At 38.8% G+C, this 19589-nt stretch overlaps 1 protein-coding gene across 1 annotated transcript in view; it reads left to right on the top strand.

The window, feature by feature from the left end:
* Nucleotides 1-19589, top strand: part of myom3 (myomesin 3) — a 74721-nt gene that overhangs the window by 42435 nt on the left and 12697 nt on the right. The window contains exons 14-21 of the mRNA XM_085291420.1: nucleotides 1319-1446; nucleotides 6746-6929; nucleotides 9156-9330; nucleotides 9975-10096; nucleotides 12032-12219; nucleotides 15774-15900; nucleotides 17863-18044; nucleotides 18267-18381. Coding sequence (XP_085147546.1) covers nucleotides 1319-1446; nucleotides 6746-6929; nucleotides 9156-9330; nucleotides 9975-10096; nucleotides 12032-12219; nucleotides 15774-15900; nucleotides 17863-18044; nucleotides 18267-18381 — 1221 coding nt within the window. The remainder of the gene's footprint in view (nucleotides 1-1318; nucleotides 1447-6745; nucleotides 6930-9155; nucleotides 9331-9974; nucleotides 10097-12031; nucleotides 12220-15773; nucleotides 15901-17862; nucleotides 18045-18266; nucleotides 18382-19589) is intronic.

Below are 19589 nucleotides of genomic sequence, written 5' to 3' on the forward strand. Positions count from 1 at the left end.
GGAAGAAATCTTCGCCACAGTTCCCAGACATGTATTGTTGTTCATTTCCTTTTGTGTACAGTATACACACCGTATGGGAGAAAACTTCAGTCTGCCATGTTGAATCATTACGTGTAAATAATAAAATGCTAAACACTTTTATGTTTGACATTTAAAGATGTGCTGCAGTCATCTTCTTTTGAACTGAGGTCAGGTGACTGACTTCACCAATCAGGTGCATTCCACTTACTGTCCCTAAATGCTCATTTTAGCTGCACATTAAACATAATTTTCCTACTGCTTGGTTGTTTAAAAAAAAAAAAGAGTGCATTAAAATGACTATATTGTTTGGCTTCAAACAGAGTTTGATTAAGCACTTTAAGAGCCACAAAAATCAAATCATTTCCCTTAAATTAGCATATTCAACAGTCAAACAATACAGCATTGAATAAACAGATAAATGTTCAAAAGAAATGTAAATGCAAAAACAGTAAAGCTGCAAAGTACATAAACCATTTAGAGACCAAAAAATATTCACTGTGATTAACATCCCTCTTATGGACAATATTTGATCATTTGATTACCAAGTATTGTTGGCTTGTTGTGCAAGCCTGTGCTTTAAAACTCAGTCCTGGAGGCATTGTTATGCTCATTATGAAGCACATGTGTGGGGTTATTAGTGATGGCTTGGCTTTTACTGTGTACTTGTTTGTTTGTTTGTTTGTTTGTTTGTTTATAGAGCTCTATCAGGGATCTTTGGGTTCTTATAATAAATGTAAAACTGGTGTTAGTTGTTCTTTTAGCCTGTTCTTGTCTTTCTGGAGCAACAAATGAAAGAAATGCAAGCATGCATTAAATAGAGGAGGTGAAATATGTTATAATTACTCTCTCATCTACCCCGCTGAGAAAACCCGTACAACCACCGATGAGCCTGCTTAATAATATCTGTGTTCTCAGTAAACTTTCATTTCTCTTCACATATACCACACAAATATGTGTATGTCTTCACAGTTTCACAGCATTCATTAAAAATACAAACGTGCAGAGACAGATGGGACACTTCTGGCTAAACCTGAACACTTCTATTGTCCTTGAATCATTTGGAGTGTCACTGAAAGTATTTGACTACATGTTATCTGCTATACTTAGGTATTAGAAAAGGAGGTGAGACTGGGGTAGCCAGGTGCTGTGCACACATTCAGCAGCAAAGCATTTTAAGAGAAAGAGAATCAAACGCAGCTTCTCAGCCAACACTTTTTTGGATTTTCATTCTCATTGACCTTGTTCTAACTTTTGCATTTGTCATCCTCCGCCTCCTACTCCTGTCTTTGCTCTCTAGGTCGAATCAAAGCTCCTTTTCCTCCCACAAATGTCCACGCCTGCGAGGTGAGCGACACCTACGTGGTGCTGAGCTGGACCGAGCCTGAACCCAGAGGCAGGGAGCCGCTCACCTTCTACGTGGAGCGGGTCAGTCACGGCACATAAATATTCATATTACAACAACTTAGAAGACTCTGATTGGCTGCAGGCCTCCCCGAGGGTCTTGGTTAAACTTCTTTCATCTTATGAGCTCATAAGTGAAGTTTTAGTGCATCTACTAAAAATCATTTTTAGATCAATCACATCTGAACATAATTTAAACTTGGAGAAACATCTCCAATCTTTGTAGCAGCCAGTAGAAAATCTCCTCACAGCGACTTGAAACTGGTCACTATAACATATCAGAGGTTTATTATCAAGCTGATTTGTTTTGATCCGCTATTTGAAAAAGTGGCCTGCTCTGGGAGTCAGGGTTAATCTGAAGTCATGTGATATGTTGTCTGAAGAACTGCAAACTAAAATCGCAATGATAACTGTTCATGCCAGAAGAGGAGAAAAACTGAAAGATGAGGATATCATGATTAGATTTTAGATTTCTAAGATGGCTGGATAATTGAGATAAACTTATACAGTTTAATTTACAAATCTGAGAAATGAGACTGATTACCTTCTGTGAAGTTTTACAAATTGGCTTTTATTTCATTTTAAAAAGACCTGCCTCTGAATTAAAAATATATGCATATGTGGGAAATGGACAGCAGTAAAATGTTAAACATTCATTTGAGCCGAAGCTCCTTAACTCCATAATTATAGATTAAGAAAATGTAATGGGCCTGTGTAAGTTGAAAACCCAGCGGAATTTTCACCAGAGTCTGCAGCTTCTGCACTTTACGAAGCAGTATATCATGTTTCAGCTAATTGCTTCCATTTTACTGCAGCTTTAGTGTTTTGGTTCAGTCTCGAGTCACATAGCATCACACATCATTGTTGCCTGCAGCATGCATACAGCTGTTTTTAGCAACAATAGACTTGATGTACTTTACCTACTCTGTACCAAACAGAATACAATGATTGCATCTAGCTGGCAACCACAGTATTCAGCAACTTAAAACCTCAGCAGACGACAGAGAGCAATCCAGACCTGATAGAGCAGTGATTTTTATACCTTCAGGTTTCCAACAAAAGTTTCATGTTGCTCTGTAGATGCTGGATTAATAGTTCCATCTTAAGGAAGCGATGATCCAGAAAACATCTACACCTTTAAGATTTCTGAACAAACACGCACCTACTATGGTAAAAGACATTAAAAAATATCTACATTTAAATTACAATTAGATATAAACTCACCTGGCTACTCTAAGTAAATCTTTTCAAGTTCATATATCTACGTTTATCACATTGCAGCATCTAAATGCATTTAGATGCTCGCAATCACAGAATTGGGAAGAAAGGGAATTTAAGTGACTTTAAACATGGAATAGTTGTTGTCACAAGATGGGCTGGTGTAAGTATTATAGAAAGTGCAAATCTACTTGGATTTTCACACAAAACCAGCCCAGTTGTTTAAAGAGAATGGTCTGAAGAAAAAAAAGAAAATGTCTAGTAAGTGTCAATTCTCTGTGTGGAAATATCCTGTTGATGCCAGAGGCCAGAAGACATTGGCTGAAACTCACAGCAAGGCAACAGAAATTCAAATAACCATTCCCTATAACCAAGTTATGCAGAAGAGCTTCTCTGAACAATCAATATGTCAGACCTTGAAGCACATTGGCTACATCAGCAGAAGACCACATGGTGTGGTGCTTCTTAACAGCACATGTCTATCACTCTATGACCACAGTGTACACATTTTCACAATGCTCATGCCATCTAAACTGGGTTCTTTAATACTACAGTGAGTTAAATGGCTGTGCTTTGAATCATGGATGTGTTGCTGATAAACTGCAGCATCTGTGTGATGCTATCACGTCAATATGGATCAAACTCTGTTACAGTATGCAGCAACACACTGTATGAATTCACAAAGAGGACCCAAAATGCAGACACCAGGGAACGTGGAACAAACCTTTAATGTTGACAGAAAGCGAGCCGTTTATTCAAGTTGGTAAAACATTACAAAACAAAAGGCAGACGTGAAACTAAACTGGGGAAACTAAAGATAAACATAAAACAACCAAAACATGAAACCTGACTTGGATACAAAGATACCAGGGGCCCGTTCTTCGTACGTCGCTTACTACATCCAAGATCAAATCATCGCGCTAACCGTGAGTTCGCTAATCCGGTTCGCCGAACACACCTGCTGTTGACGATTAGTACAGCTGGATGAAGTAATGTGAGATCACTGGGTGTCGTAAAAGGGTCTACGCATCGATAGTAGAAACATTGATCGGCAACCCTCTGATTGGTCGGCGAAAATGTCGAAGGAGCGCGCTCAGCTCGGTATTTTTCGGCAGCAGAGCAAGAACTCTTGATTGAGGGATTTCAGGAGTTTCAGAGTTTAATTAAAACGCAAGGGAACACTGCAAAGGCTGCAAAAGCAAGGAGAGAGGGCTGGCAGGAAGTTGCTGACAAATTAAACTCGTAAGTAATTTAATAATAACAATAATAATGGAGTGGATTGATATAGCGCTTTTCAAGGCACCCAAAGCGCATGACAATGCCACTATTCAGTCACTCTCACATTCACACACTGGTGGAGGCAGCTACGGTTGTAGCCACAGCTGCCCTGGGGCAGACTGACAGAAGCCAGGCTGCCATATCGCGCCATCGGCCCCTCTGGCCAACACCAGTAGGCGGTAGGGTAGATTTATCATATCACACTATATTACCCAATATTATATTACATTATATTATATTATAATATGTTATATTATATCCCCTTTCACATTAGAGCCACAACAGGACCCACTAGAACATGGGAACAAGTAAAAGTGAAATATAAGAATATTCTACAGAATGGTAATATTTATCACTTATATTGCTTGTCGTCTCTTGGAAAGAGACCCTGGAATACTCTGTTTGTTTGTTCATAACAGCAACCAAGAAAAGGGCAGAGCACAAAAAGACAGGTGGTGGTCCTGCATCCCCTTGTCAACAAGTTGGTTAAGTAAATAATACCCTCACGGGAATATCGATATCTCTCAATGAGCACACTGTCGCGCTGAGCTAAAGGATCCTGTCTATCCCGTAATATACGCTGAATTCTGGGGACTCTCCTCATCAATCTTGCACCTTCCGCAATGGGCTGCTCGCGTAAACGGACAGGACATGGCTGCGACAGACTTCCCAAATCCACCTTCGCTTTTATAGCCGTGGTCTCTCATCTTGATTACACGAAGTAATTTACAATTACTACTCTGAAATATGAATTACATCTGTAATAATCACATACATGTAATAGAATGTTAATAGTACATTTCCCTTTTTTAGGGAATGACCTGTATGTATCTGTGTGACATCAATAAAAGGATCAAGTGCTGCATTATCTTTAGTTACATTGATGTTATTTATTTATGGTGAAACAGTGGTGGAATATCACTGTTGCTTTTGTATAAATGAAGCGGACATACCTGCGTGGCCGCGATCTAATCCTGTTTACATAAAGTAAACCTGCTCCCGAGCAGGTTTACGCTTACGGCTCTGTTGCTATGACAGCAAGTCCCGGATGAGCTTCGGGGAACCGAACGATCCAAGATCACGCGAAATCGTCAACAATCTAATCCAGCTAACTTACTTAGCGAGGTACGAAGAATGGGCCCCAGGAATATGGAAACATGGCACAAAAGACAACACATGACCTGACAATGAATGAACAGAAACACACAGACTAAATACACACAAGGGCGATTAGGGGATGTGGAAACACACGGGGAAACAGCTGACACTAATCTGACATAACGAGACAAAGGAAGCACACTGACATAGGACACGGACCTTCAAAATAAAACAGGAAACATGAGACGCAGACATAGCAATGCAAACTTGACACATAAGACACACAGCATGAAACACATAAAGGGTGAGAGAAACTTAAATACAGGGGTAGAAAAACACAAAGAGAATCTAATAAACAAGTGTACTTAGTTAACCTAAAGAACTTAAACATAAACATCAAAATAAACTAAAACTTAAAACGCTAGTTCAGTAGACCCAGGAACGTGACAAAATCTCTGAGGAATCTTTCCAGTACCTTGTTGAATTCGAGTCACAAAGACCTGAGACACTTCTGAAGGCGAATGGGCTCCAATCCAAGTTTCTTATGTATATAATGCTCTCTCATATATGAATATTTACACGTATCCAGCTAACCACAGTTGCAATTAGTAATACCTTCACATCCAGTGAACACAAGAATCAGTGTTCTTGCATCAGTACTTCCCCCTTGTTTTGTTTGGGAAGTCCGGAGCTGGAACGTGAGTCAAATTAACAGCAGGCTGCTGACAACAGCACTAATTAAACAGACAGAAGGAGAAGAAATACACACCCACATATACTGCGGTGTTGTCAGTTTAACTGAAACTTTACCATCTTATTAAAAACAAGCAGACCTTGATGTTGCTCTTACATGCCACATATTCTGGCATCAGGAGTTGTGTTTTTTTTTTTTTGCTTGCATGCAGAGATTTTTTCTAGTGATTGGTTGTTGGCTGGATGTGTTATCTAAAAGGCTTTGTTTGGTTTAAAATTAGTCATGCATCTAATCCAGCAACCTTTTTTTAAAAAAAATTTTTCAGAGGCATTATCGGGGATGTCAAAAAAGTTTTCTCCAACATATTGGAGTGTGTGGACAGCCCCTGGCCTTTACAATAGTAGGAGGCCTAAAGGCTCTCTAATATCAGCCCAGGCACTGAACAGCTTCTAGCTCCAATAATCAAAAAAACTGCTACAGGAAATAGATCTTTATTGAAGCTTTATAAGTTACTGAGGTAATAAAACTGTCAAATCTGTCACAGGCATCTGAAATTACTAAAAGTCTACAGCTTCACTTCCTCTTATATAATGAAGAGAACATTCAAATATCATATTCGCCCTTGAGCAAGCACTTTATAATCACTGATCTCTGGGAACATACCCGTTTCTCACCGGAGACTTGGGGAAAGAAATGATGGCAATACAGAGCAGGACAACAGCTACGTTAATGTAGCCTATAATGTAGACACTGCATGATGATGGCTAATTGACAAAGATGAAAAGGAAAAAAATTCAAGATGACAAACTGGCGGTCTACAATTTGCATACCTACCCATCTGTCTTCTTTTTAACTTTTTCCTGGCATATTGTTCCTTTTTTCATATTTCTGCCTTTCTAAATCAAAGTATCACTGTCTGTCACTCCAAACTGTGCAGATTGAATCCACCTGCATATTTTAAGGATCCTGAATTATGAAGATGTCCTTGAGATAGACAGCACTTTGGAAATTAATCTAATTCCCCACCTGTTTCAGTCCCTGACAGGAAAAAACAGCTGGGAGATGGTGAGTCTGGACATGGTGGTAAACTCTCCCAGGTTCCCAGTATTTGACCTGGTGAAGGGCAAGCAGTACTACTTCAGAGTGCGTTCAGTCAACAAGTATGGTGTCAGTGATCCCTCTGAGCCGAGCACACCGATCTCCCTCGGAAAGGCACAAGGTGAGATTAAATATGTTATGTACCGGTAGCCATTTATTACTCTGCCTCTTGTAAAGGTCACTTAGATTTTAAAGAGTGCCGTCATTGTTCAGCATTTCCACACTGAACTGTATTTCTCCTACTCTACATGTTCACTCATACAGTAATTTACAAGAGAAATGATGTGGCTATATTTATCTCGGTTTTCAGTGGTTTAATAGATTATCTGGATTTCTTATTGAGAACAGATCACAGTACAATATTGAGGGCTCGATAGGAATAATTTATCAACCATATAATTATCATTTTAAATAAATGGCAGTATGAGACGTATCTTATGGGTCTAATAACATTACCATAACACACAAATCCTTGTCTGTGTTGTTAGTGTCTTTGGCCACTGACTTCGCATGTTGGCGCACAGATACTTCTCGGGCCCCTGCTGGTTCTTATCGGTATCTGATGTTGTTGCATGGTCAAGTTGCCTAGCAACCACTTAGCATCAGGATAAAATGAGGCGTTCTGTTTCTAGCACTTAGACTCATTATAAAAGCATTGGATCCTTTTTTGTCTGACCAGAATAACATTTAATTTATATCTACAAAACTACAAAACATTTTGCATTATATATAATATAACGTCATTAAGTTGCCTAGAACACATCTATGTGGGGGTGGGGGGGGGGGGGGGGGTAGCATACATGCCTACCAATGACCTAAAATGACCTATTTTTAGCATATAAGCAATACCTACCTGCCTTATTTTTACTTTTCTCAATGTGATTGAATGTATCAATTCAACAACACAGCACAAGCAAGCCAAACAACAATACTGAAACATGGCCATGCACTACTTTTTTATTTTAACAGAAAAAAAACTGAAATTAGTGCTAAGGTTTTTATTTTCATTGCTTCAGTGCTTGGTTCATAGAATTCGTGAAAGTTTCTTGCAAAAAAAAAGTAAAGTTTTCAGTAAGTGGTTCTGAACAACTTTGTATGTACCCTTGTGCTCTAACAAATGTGTTGAGTGCATTTTCTTCCTCTTAAAATATTTAGTTCAGTGGAATGTTCCCAAAATTTGGAGGTACCCCCAGTGGAGGTGGAACAAAGTAAAGCGGTGTTTTTGATAACCTCTAAGGTTTCCCACATATGAAATGGATTATTGTATAAAAAAAAACATTTCATTGCAAAGTGGCAGATGTTTTGGAACAACCCATAAATAAAAGAGAAAAAGAGAAAAGGGGTCCTCTACATGTCTGAAAATCAGAATGTGAATATCTTGATGCACAACAATAGGTATAATTTTATATTGTACCTATATATGAATATATGATGAGTCTATTCATTTACTTTTTGGCAGACCTGCCCCAGAAACACCGACCAGGGTTGGCTGGGCAGATATCACTTGTTAAATCCAAGAATATGTGATATGTAACTGTAGCAGTAAAAAGTAATGATATTGTAAGTCCACGTAAAATAATATTTCTCTGCCTTATATACCAGTAGTGTGTTTTCTTTCCTTTTAAGGGTAGATTTTTTTACAGTTATTACTATGCACCCTATAGAATCCAGTGTTTTATGTGCAGAAAACGGCCAGTAGCTACTGGGAAAAACAAAAGTCATCTTCCTTTTTTGGTTGCACAGTGATTTTTCATTTTCCCAGAAGATTTCATACCCAGTGGCTTAAAGCTGCATGGTGAAAGCAAGGTTTAGAACCAGTCTAAACACCAGGGGTGCCAGTGTTATATTAAGAAACCAGAAGTTAAATTATAATAAGTCCTTCCATCTCCTACCTCTTATCCAGTTCAGGGTTGTGTGGTAGTTTATCCCAGCTGACGTGGGGCAAGAGGCAGGGTACGCTCTCGACAGGTTGGTTATCAGAGAGATAAGGAGAGACAACCATTCATGATCACGCCTTTGGCCAGTGTTAGAATCACCCAGAGAGAGCCCACACAGGCATTTCTAGGACCTGTAGATCAAGTGTAGGTGTGTGTGAGTGCATGTGTGTATACACAAGACAAACAAGACAGGGAAGCAATGATAGAGTCCTTGAATTATAATGCTACTCTAGATTATTTCAGTATAGAAAACAACAAAGTTACTTCAAGCTCTACTGTGGGCCAACTCCTGAGGAGATTATTGACAGAAAAATAGGTGTTTTCTATCTTGTAGTCAGTTTTCCTTTTACCATTTTAAGTTTCGTGGTTTTAGTTGATATTTTTTTTGTTTATTATCTGATTCCCACCAGCTGTGCCAGTTCCACCTCACTCTGTCATGGCAATTAGAGACACGGACACCTCTGTGCTGGTGCAGTGGCAAGAGCCCAAAGACAAAAACGGCATCCTGGGATATTATCTGTACTACAGTGAAGCTGGCAAACACAACTGGAAGACAGTTAACAACAAGCCCTTTGCTAAAAACAGGTATGTGGGTAAAATGTTAGTATGAATAAAATTAAGTTATAGTGACAGTCAAAATGATCTCATTTCATAGGCCATTTCCAGATAATTATAAGTGATATGCATGATAAATAAAGGTTATTATAGTTAACAAAAACTAATATTAAAACTCACAGTGGATATAAAAAGAAATTGAATTAAATTAAAATAAAACACAAACTTTTTAAGTGTAAACAGATGTTTCTTTAATTTAGCAGAAACACTGAAAATAACATCAATATTACTTTCAGATTTCTTTAGTCTTACTTTTAGCATTGGTCAAATTTGTTATGACAGCTTGTCTGGTGAGCCTTTGATGGGAATATTTATTGAGGCTTTAGACACCTAAGAGACTGCTTTCAAAAAGTTCTTTCTTTTCATTTTACATCTATAGTAATTGTTCTAAATCCTGCCTCTGGCCCACCTCACATGAATACTTAAAAAGACTAAAACTACACTGAAATTAGACTACAACTAAGTATGTTCAAACTGCAAAAGCTAACTGAAATCAGCAAATCAACTCTGGAAATGAACTGAATTAAAAACATAAAGTCAAAAAGAAATAGAAATGAATATCATAGAAAATGCACAACTGCAATATATGTGATTTGAACATAATCTCTCCTCAGGTTTACAGTCCATGGCCTCAAGACTCGGAAGGACTACGTGTTTAGAGTAAAGTGTGTGAGCCGAGCAGGAAACAGCAGCTATTCAGATGAGTCTCAACCCATCATGGTCAAATCAGCCATTCGTAAGCATGCCTGCCAGACAAAAACATAAAATACTAAATATTTTGTAAATATTTTGTAATTCTGTTATTGAGCATCTAACTCAGAGCACTCACACTATATTATAATGTTTAAATGGCAGTGAGTGCTGAGTATGTTCAGGGGTTTCTTTGGTATACAGTTGTGATATGCATATGCTAATCATAGGCATGAATGTCATAATAATTTGGAGATTTTAATGATTTCTTTTAACATCTGACATAATTCAACCTGGATATTTGACCACTCTTTTTGGCAGAATTGGTGGAGTTTAAATTGGTTGGCTTCTTGGTTTTTAAGTGGAGTTCACAAATTTTTAATAGGGTTGAGGCCAGGGCTTTGAGAAGGCCGTTAGTGAAGTGTAAAGTTAGCCTAAGGGCAGCTACACATTTCAGTTGATCTTCAAGGTGTTGATTTTAGAGCAGGGTTTTCTGTCTTAGTCAACATCCTCTCCATGGTGATGTAGACCTCCAGCAGTGCCAGCTCCTGTGGCTTGAGACTCGGTGGTTCCTGGGTTGTCTTGAACATCCCAATCAGTTTCCTGTCACCTGAAGGTGACCGTTTGAGTCTTCTTCCAAGCAAAGTGATGATTCATCCAAATGAGTTGTACTTATGTACAGTTGTTTTTACTGATAATCTTAGAATCTGTTGCAGTTGTTTACAAATGGCTCCTTCACAACTTGTTTAAATCTGCAATTCTGCTTAGATCTTCACTGAAATCCTCAGATTTCCCCATGGATCTGATCGGTCAATTGAATAAGTGCCGTCTAATAAATCATTTTCAATGTTAGAAAAGAGAAACTGCCAGCTGAAGTCAATCAAGATCAATAACGTGAAGTTAATCGGCCTTTGTATTGTCATTTAAAAAGACACTGTAGAACCTTCAGCACCACTTATTAAAAGATTTAAGTGAATGTATGTGTATTTTTCAGCCTCTATGTATAATTTTGACCATGTGTGGATTATAGAAAATCCAAAACAAATTCAAACTTCTGCCCTCAGTTATTAAAGTTCTACGCTGTGAAAACACTCCACTCTGGATTTCTTTGACCTGGTCAATCATTAAAACACCAAATTATCATGACATTCATGCCCATAATGTGTGTTTGTAAACTTCTCATCACAGTTAAATTTTTTTTTTTTTTGCTTTTTCTCAGCTTTCACTCAGTCTTGGTGGAATGGGTTTTTGTTTTTCACTGGTAGTTTTCATTTGCAGCCTCACGAGTCCTCCCCGTTAATGCATATGCACTGTAAAGCAGGACAATGAAAGGCTTCCAACATTCACCCTACATTTGTTATTTGGTGTCCTCCACATAGTTGCAGCATTTTAGGTAGTGCAAAATCATTTTTAGGAAATATTTAACAAAGAAGGCAGAGAAATCAAAGCTTGCATTAATATAGCACATCACTGTTCACTGCTCTTGTTATCATATCTAACGGAAATTGTGATCCTGTCACATAACAGTCTATATGTTTTGTCAAGTAAGCTCTACCAAATGACTAATCCGGTAGAGACTGACTATACATGAAAAGCCACTGACCCTTCTTGCAGTCTCAGATAATATGCTTTCTGCAGCCTGCAGTATAGTAGAGTTATGACTCATTTCGCTTGGCACTCACTGTCAGAATAATCTCACATCTATTCTGCTACTCTACCATTACCTGTGGGATAATAGCTTGAATCCAATTCTTTGTGAGGAATGCATTTTTGTCAAATAGAATATGAGGTGAATATTTATTTCGTTATCATTGGAGAAAGTCTAATGTAGGCCTAGAGTTGTGAGATTGAAAATTTGGACAGAAGCTGTTGTCGGCCAGAGAGTTATTGGCATTTTTTGGTCTATTTAGCAAGAAGGAGTGCCTGCTGAGACTTTCTCATCTATATGTATTTTTTTCCCCAATTCCTTCTGCTTGTCCAGATGTTCCTTCTGCTCCCTCTGCCATCGTCCTTCTGCTATGCACTGGGTCAGAGATGGTTTTGGGCTGGAGGGCTCCGTTCTCTGACGGGGGAAGCCCTGTACGTGGCTACTATCTGGACCAGAAGGAAAAGGGCATGGAAATATGGAGAGAGGTCAACGTCAAACCTGTCAAAGAGCGCCAGTTCAAGGTGGGTAATACTGAAAGTTTTGGACCATTTCTCTGAAATTTAAGTGCTGACTTAGGTGATGGTCTGGTTACAGTTACAGACACAGGCACAGTTTTGGGATTTCAGTGAAATGTCTGCTGTCAACCAGACTGGCACAGAAAGCAGAGCAGACTTTGCAATGCAGTTTTTAAAGAGACCATTTTTCTCCATTTAAAATGATAAGTTAACATTAGAAATTCTTTATTTAACCCATTTTGTATAGCGCTTTTCTACTCTACCAGAGCACTCACTAACCCATTCATCTCAACATTTTATTCCACACTTAGATGGATGCATCCGAGTGCAAGTTGGTGTTAGTATCTTGCTCAAGATTAGTTGGCATACAGCCTGAAGCAGCCAGGGATCAAACTAGCAACCTTCCAATGCATAGACGCATCAGTCTGTTAGGTAAGGGGTGCGGCTGCTGCCTGTCCAGCAAGTGCTGTGGAGGGTGGTCAGCACTATCCATGATGGAGAGCAGTTTGTTCAGTGACCTCGTCACCACCACAGCCTTAAAAGTGTCCAGTTTACAGCCAGTCACAGAGTCGGTCTTCCTGATCAGTTTAGTCAGTCTGTTGTTGTCACCAGGTTTTACGATGCTTCTCTAGCAGACCACAGTTAAGCAGACTGCACTTTCCATAGCTGACTGATCTCCAATATTTTGCTGTACATGTTGAAGGATCTCAACTTCCTTGGGAAATAGAGCTCATCCCCTTTTTATAGTCAATTGCTGTGTACAGTTGTAATTTTTTTAAATTAGAAAAATGTCAAACTGTTTGGATGGATTGCTTTTAAAAATGTCAAGACATCGGCGTCCTCTTTAGCATGCGGCACGATTTAGCACCAAGATTGGTTCAACACTGATTCCAGTCTTGTCTGTGCTAATTAGCAGCTAAGACAGTAAGCCTAGAGCTTTAAGGTAGAATGCCAACATGGTAAAACGTGTACCTGCAAAACAGCAGGCTGGTATTGTTTTCATTGTTGTTATTATGATATATTCATACAGTCATCAAACATTGTACAGTTAGTATGGACAGCATAAACAATACAAAAGTGCTAGCGTTATGCAGTGTTTCCTTATGTCAGCAGAAAATAAGTTTGCATGTTTTCCACTTACTGACAGCAGCCGAAAAACAAAAAACATGCTGTTATACTTTGGATGAAAATAAAAAAAAAGAATAAGTGCACGGAGAGATTTCTAGTCACTTGCTAGTCCTTGAATTAAGGACTTTTATAATAATAACAATAATAAAAGTTGTTTCTGGATTTTGCAGTTGCCTCTAAATAATGGCAATAACGGCCAAAGCTCCCTCATCCGCACTGGCTGTGTCACTAGGCAACAAGCAGTGTCCATGGAGACCCAGAGGAAAGTTAAATCTTTAACCTGTCTCAGAGAGATTACAGGTGCTCTGTAATTAGACATTGTGCAAATGTGTTATGTGTGAGTGGCTGTTTTTAGCTCCTGGGAAAAACAAAGACAAAGCCAATTAGAACGAAAATGACTGTGCCACCATAAATCAAGATTAGACCCGCGTGTTGCAAAGTGCAGACTTTTGAGGATTGGAGACCCCTTTTGCTGAAGAAGAAACCCTGTGATGAGAACATGCAGCGCCCCCTTTTGGACTAAACAAGCCTTTTCAACATTGCATGTTCAAGAAGCACAGAATCGGCGTGAGCCTTCATTTGAATCAAGTTGCTGGCTTCCTGGATGCAAATTAGAGTCATTAGAACATCGATTGTGCTGCAATTTTGAGCTCAGGGCTGCTTTTCTGTCTGGAGCTGTGCTCATGATTTTGGTTTGGAAGCTTCTTTGCTTTAGCTGTCACAAAGGACCATCAGGAGCCCATTTTAGAAGACAAAAACAGACTTTAACCTCCTGTTTTTCTCTCACTTAACTAAAACGAGTACACAGATTGCTCACTTAAGTAGAAGTATCAATCAAATACTGTGCAACTACTGTAACAAGTGAAAGTTCTTCATATAAAATCCTACTTACAGTACAGAAGTATTATCATATGCATATACTTACCAGTTAATAAAAGAAAAAAATCACTTTTTTTCCAGAGCAGATGCTATTTTGAGTGACACATTAACACTGCTTTGTTAAGTCTGATGCATAAATATATATTAATTAATCTTTTGCTGTAGCTTGCTTGTTATAAAGTATAAATCAACTTATACTAACAGGGTTCTCTGTGAGCCTCAAATTGATATTTAAATATAACCATCAAAACTGTCTAGACTGCTTTTTAAGATAAAATGATAAAAATCTGAAACAGTTTTTTATTCTTTCTTTTTTAATGAAATATCTTTCCTAACCTGCAAAATAACAAAACAAAAAAAAACTTCAGATGAATACAGTGGAATAGAAAATATGATATTTTACACCTAAAATGTAGAGAAGCTGCAAAAGAAAAAATATGGATACATTCAAGTCTAGGTGAAGTACAGGTCATGTTTTCAGCCTTTCATCATCCAACCTTGCAGATGCTTTGCTGATAAAACTCTCTATAAAAAAAGGTGTCCCGCTGGAGGATGGAAAATAGTTCTTTAATAATCACATGCATCCTGTTTGCCATCTAGTGGATGAAATTTGCAGTCATTACTTGGGATGGGCTTTATCTCAGTCTAATACCATGATTGTTGCTCCACCTGAGTGTGGTTAGAGCGGGATCGTTAGTTAATAAAGGAACTTGCAGACTGTTGCAGGCTGGATTGTCCAGAGAGCATTCTGGCCATGAGCACAGGGCCCATGCACCATCGTGCACAGGGGTCTGTAGCTTGATGATCCGAGCATGGCAGCAGGTGTCGGGTGGCGTATTTTAGATACAGTGAAGAAAGCTCTCCGTGGTTGTGTCAATTAGTTGCTGGTGGAGAGCTGAAAGTAGAAGCAGAGGTTCACAAGTGTTCACAGCGCCGATAAGGGCCTTAAAGTCTAAGTGGCTGTGAATAGAAAGATCAATGAGGCGATCAATAAGGCTGATTCGCCTGTCTTTCCAAAGCAGAAGTGTCTGGGGACAGGCTGCAGAAAAATGCTGTGGCAGCATCTCCAGAGAAAATATGTCGTAAAATGCCTTCCTGAGTCAAGAGGCTTTAACTGTTCAATGAGGGAGCTTTTTGTCCCTGCTTGATGGGACATCGTATCCATGTTTTCAAGTACTTGGTTTTGATTTATATGAATAAAAGCTTGAATCACTGTTTGTGCCAGATAAATAACACTACACTGATGTTCTTAGAAACAGTATTAAAATAATTTAGAAAATCAATTTAAGGAAAACAAAAACAAATACAGCCTAATGGCAATACACAAGTAATATGGCAATAATAAATTATGTATTTACCAGTTTCATGACCAGGGAACAGCTTTGCTTTAACAATTGGGAAGATCTGAGTAATATTACAACTCAGTATTACAATAAGGTGCCATAAACTAATAGCAATATTTAATACCGGGGGGGGGGGGGGGGGGGGATTTAATCACTCTATTACCCCAAGACACAGGTACATTGTGAAGTGTACTGTAAATGTTTCTGCAGGTTTGCAACCTGACAAGCGGACATTTCTACCAATTCCGTGTGTTTGCTGCCAACGTGGTCGGCATCGGGAAACCGTCTGAACCCAGTGAAGCTTTCCTATGTGAGAAGTGGACGATGCCAGAGCCAGGTGAAATTAAATTTCCGTTATGCATGCTTTACTTTTAAAGTGCTTAAATGTTTAAATCATCAATTCTGCACTTTGTTTTGCTTGTCGCTGGTTTATTTATGTGAGCAACCCTTTCACGCATGAATTAGCCCATTGAACAATACACCCCTAACTTAATTAAAGATCCTAAACACTTCTTCCATCACAACACATATAGTTAGTGACCCTTTTTCATATAATACCATTTATATTGGGATACAATGCAAAGGTTGACCATAAATTATTTTTGAAGTGGAAATTAACTGTAACCATGTCATGTTTTTTCAGCAGTCTGTAAACATGTTGATTTTATCTCTGAAGTCAGGCATCTCAACATGGGAGTCAGTGGGGACTGAGTCACTTTTGAATCCATTAGTGGAACTGCAGCTATTAGAAGCTTTTTGGACCTGTCTTTGTTATGAACAAAATGTATTCTTTATTTATTTTAAAGAGGATCCAGCTTACTGAAATAAATAACTCTGTTTATATGAAAATGTTAACAAAAGCTTTTGATCAGTGCTCAAATCTATGTTCACTTTCCACAATGTAATTTGCATGTTGCACTGTAACTGTAAGAACTTAAATATTAAAAGTTGTTTGTTACATTTATACACAAATCTGTTTTATCCCCTGAGCTATGTGCCTCCATCAGTACCCTCCTGGCATTCGGTTTCCTCTGTTTGTTGACCCTGGCTCCTGTGACCATCTGAGACCATCCATCAACTTGAGGGCCCATTTATATAAATCAGTGGAAGTGTGTGTGTGGTCACCACACATACATACATATTTTGGTTTCAGAATAAAATGTGCTTATTTGCTTATTGTGCCATTAAAGCGCAGGTCAGTGGTCAAGTGAAAACACAGTATCTACAAAAACAGCCTGTGGTTAGATTCAGTTAGTGGAATTCATTATGTGTTTATCATCTGTGGCTTGTGCTCAAATATTGCTATGGATGGTTGTTGGTATCCCAAAACAAGACACTGAAAACACTACAGAAAAAGTAGGAAAAAGTCACTGAAGCAATAAATGACTAATGATGGAAATAATGTAGTATCTATCTTTTTGTTAAATGAAATCAGTTAAAGTTTTAGCTTTATGTTTTGACTCATTCTTAATGGAGTAACAATAAATAATAATTTTGTTGTTTTCTTACTTTTGATTGACGTTGGACTGATGTGTCACCCACAGGCCTATTTAAAGCTGATGGTAGACTCTACCATCAGCTTTGCATGATTCAAAATAACACTTATCTTGTACTTGATGCTGCCTCTCAGTTTATCCTCCATCTGAAACAGGCCAACTCAGCTTCCTTTCAGTCTTGTGATTGGCTGCCCCTTCCAAATAAATGCTTGGACATTTAACAGCTGTGGTACGTGCAGGCCTGAAATGATTATTCTCAATGCAATAAAACAATTCCAAGAGTAGAAAATGTTTTTAGAGCAATCTGAAGCCTGTTGGCTACACTTAATGCAGGAGAGATGCATTTTCAGCGCTGAGCGGTGTCTCCAGGCATTCCCTTTAGGTTACCTAGAGTCCAGAGTCGAGGCTCAGTAGATATCCCAGCCACTCTGACTCTGCTCATATCAGCTTTGTGTGCCATTAATATTGAAAATGGAAAAAGGCGCTCTCAAATGTGCCACTTTTAAAGTGCAGCTCGTTAATCTTGGCAAATGGGCTTTCCTCTGTGCCATTAATGATTTAAAAGTGACCCAAAATCATTAAGCAAATTAGCTACCACATTCTGGGATGAAGTCAGTCGGGGTAGATTAAGGAAAGTCATTGTACTCATTTTGACTTTATTGTTATTTATAGTTTGCTCTGTAATGACTTTCCACTGTGACAAAGACAAGCTGTTTTTGTGTCTGTGCACTTTTACCGAACTTTTCTGGCCTCACATTGTTGCCCTGTGTTCAAAGTCCATGATCTGTTCTCCTCTTTCTCAGGCTGCCCCTACGACCTGGAGATCAGGGAGGTGAGAAACGGCTCCCTGGTGCTCTTATGGGCTGCTCCACTGTATGAAGGACGAAGCCCCGTCACTGGCTATTTGCTCAAAATCAGCCAGGGTGACCAATCAGAGAACTGGACTGCTCTGAGTGAAAAAACTATTTCTGACACGCATTACAAGGTGAGCGAAGTATAAGCATGTTCAAAATTTAATCAGGTGACAGGGCAAGCGATGACGGTGTGGTTTAGCCTATGACTGGATTGTTATCAGTGTAAAAATGATCTCTGACCTCCATACCAGAATTTCATTACTTTGTGAGTCTGGGGGTAAAAATGTTTAAATGATTGTGATGAATTATGACAGTGACTGTTAAATATTTGATGTGTTTCTAATGACATCCAGGTGTCGGGACTTCAGGTGGGTGAGACCTATCGTTTCCGTGTGTCGGCTATCAATGAGGCTGGCGTGGGTCATGCCTCTCTGCCGTCTGAGCCGGTGATAGCTCAGACACAACCAGGTAAGCTTCTAGACAAACTATACAAATTAAAATTCCTATGTGTATGTAATAATAGGAAAACTGCACACTTGTTTGTTGTTTTTGATGAGTTTTTAAAAAGGAACAAAAGATCTTAGCAAAGATCTCAAATTCGTCTGTCAGATATGAAGGAGGAGTCAGGAGATGGTTAACCCAGCTTAGCATTAACACAGGAAACAGGAACAGCTTTAGCTCTATACGACAAAGCAAACAAGTGGATTTCCTAAAAATAAATCAATAAAAATACATTTTATTTTCATTTTATATCCAGCAAAACATGCAGTACTTTACACAGAGTTCCTTGTAATTTGTTTAAGTAGACTTGAGCTGTAGCTCTAAGGCTTTGTGGAAGGACAGTATATGACAATTATGTCCTTAAAAAATTAGAAAAGTCCAGCAAAGACCTGACACGGCCGGAGAGATGGATCCACCCTTTCATTTGATCCTTAAACCATTTCAGAAATTACTCAATGAAAGAGTGGCTGTCAGAACTCATTTTTAAAGTCAGAAAACAGGGAGAAAAGACGGAGAAGTGCCAAGAGCTTGTTAAATTTGATTCACATCACGCCTGATTTTGATCCACTAAAATTATAGATTTTGATGGATTTTAGTGGTAAGCTACTCTCAGCTGCTCTCTTATGCTCATGGGGTTGCCACAGCAAGTAGCTAAACATATTTTATTTGACAGATTTTTATGCCAGATGTCCTTCCTTATGGAACCCCCAAGGGGTGTATGTCTCGTCCCAAATTCCAACTGTGATTTTTCATTTGTTATGCTAATGTGTAAATCACTGCACTTTGGAACCACCATGGAGTGTCTGATTGGCAATAGCTTAATTTTTTCAGCATGACAATGATCCTGAACAGAATGCCAATGCTGTGAAAGCACACCTGGACAGGAAAACACACAGTGGAACACAGTCATGGATCAGCCCTCCCACAGCCCCGACCTGGACATTATTGAAGCAGTGTGGGATCATCAAAAGGCAGCCAACATCCAAAAAAGAGCTTTGAAAGTCACTATAGAAGTATTCCTGAAGTCCACTTAAAGAAAGCACACTAAAGCTTGCTTAAAAGAGAATAAACATTGATTTTTCAGGCTCCCTGAAATTGCACAAACTTTTGCCTTATCTAATGTGTTTCCATTTATATTCACACATTTCAATACATTCATGCCCTTATTTCTCATT

Source organism: Mchenga conophoros, linkage group LG11, assembly GCF_057382185.1.
Source record: "Mchenga conophoros isolate Kocher_MC1m ecotype Shallow Benthic linkage group LG11, M_conophoros_male_GT1.1, whole genome shotgun sequence".
NCBI classification, from domain to species: domain Eukaryota; kingdom Metazoa; phylum Chordata; class Actinopteri; order Cichliformes; family Cichlidae; genus Mchenga; species Mchenga conophoros.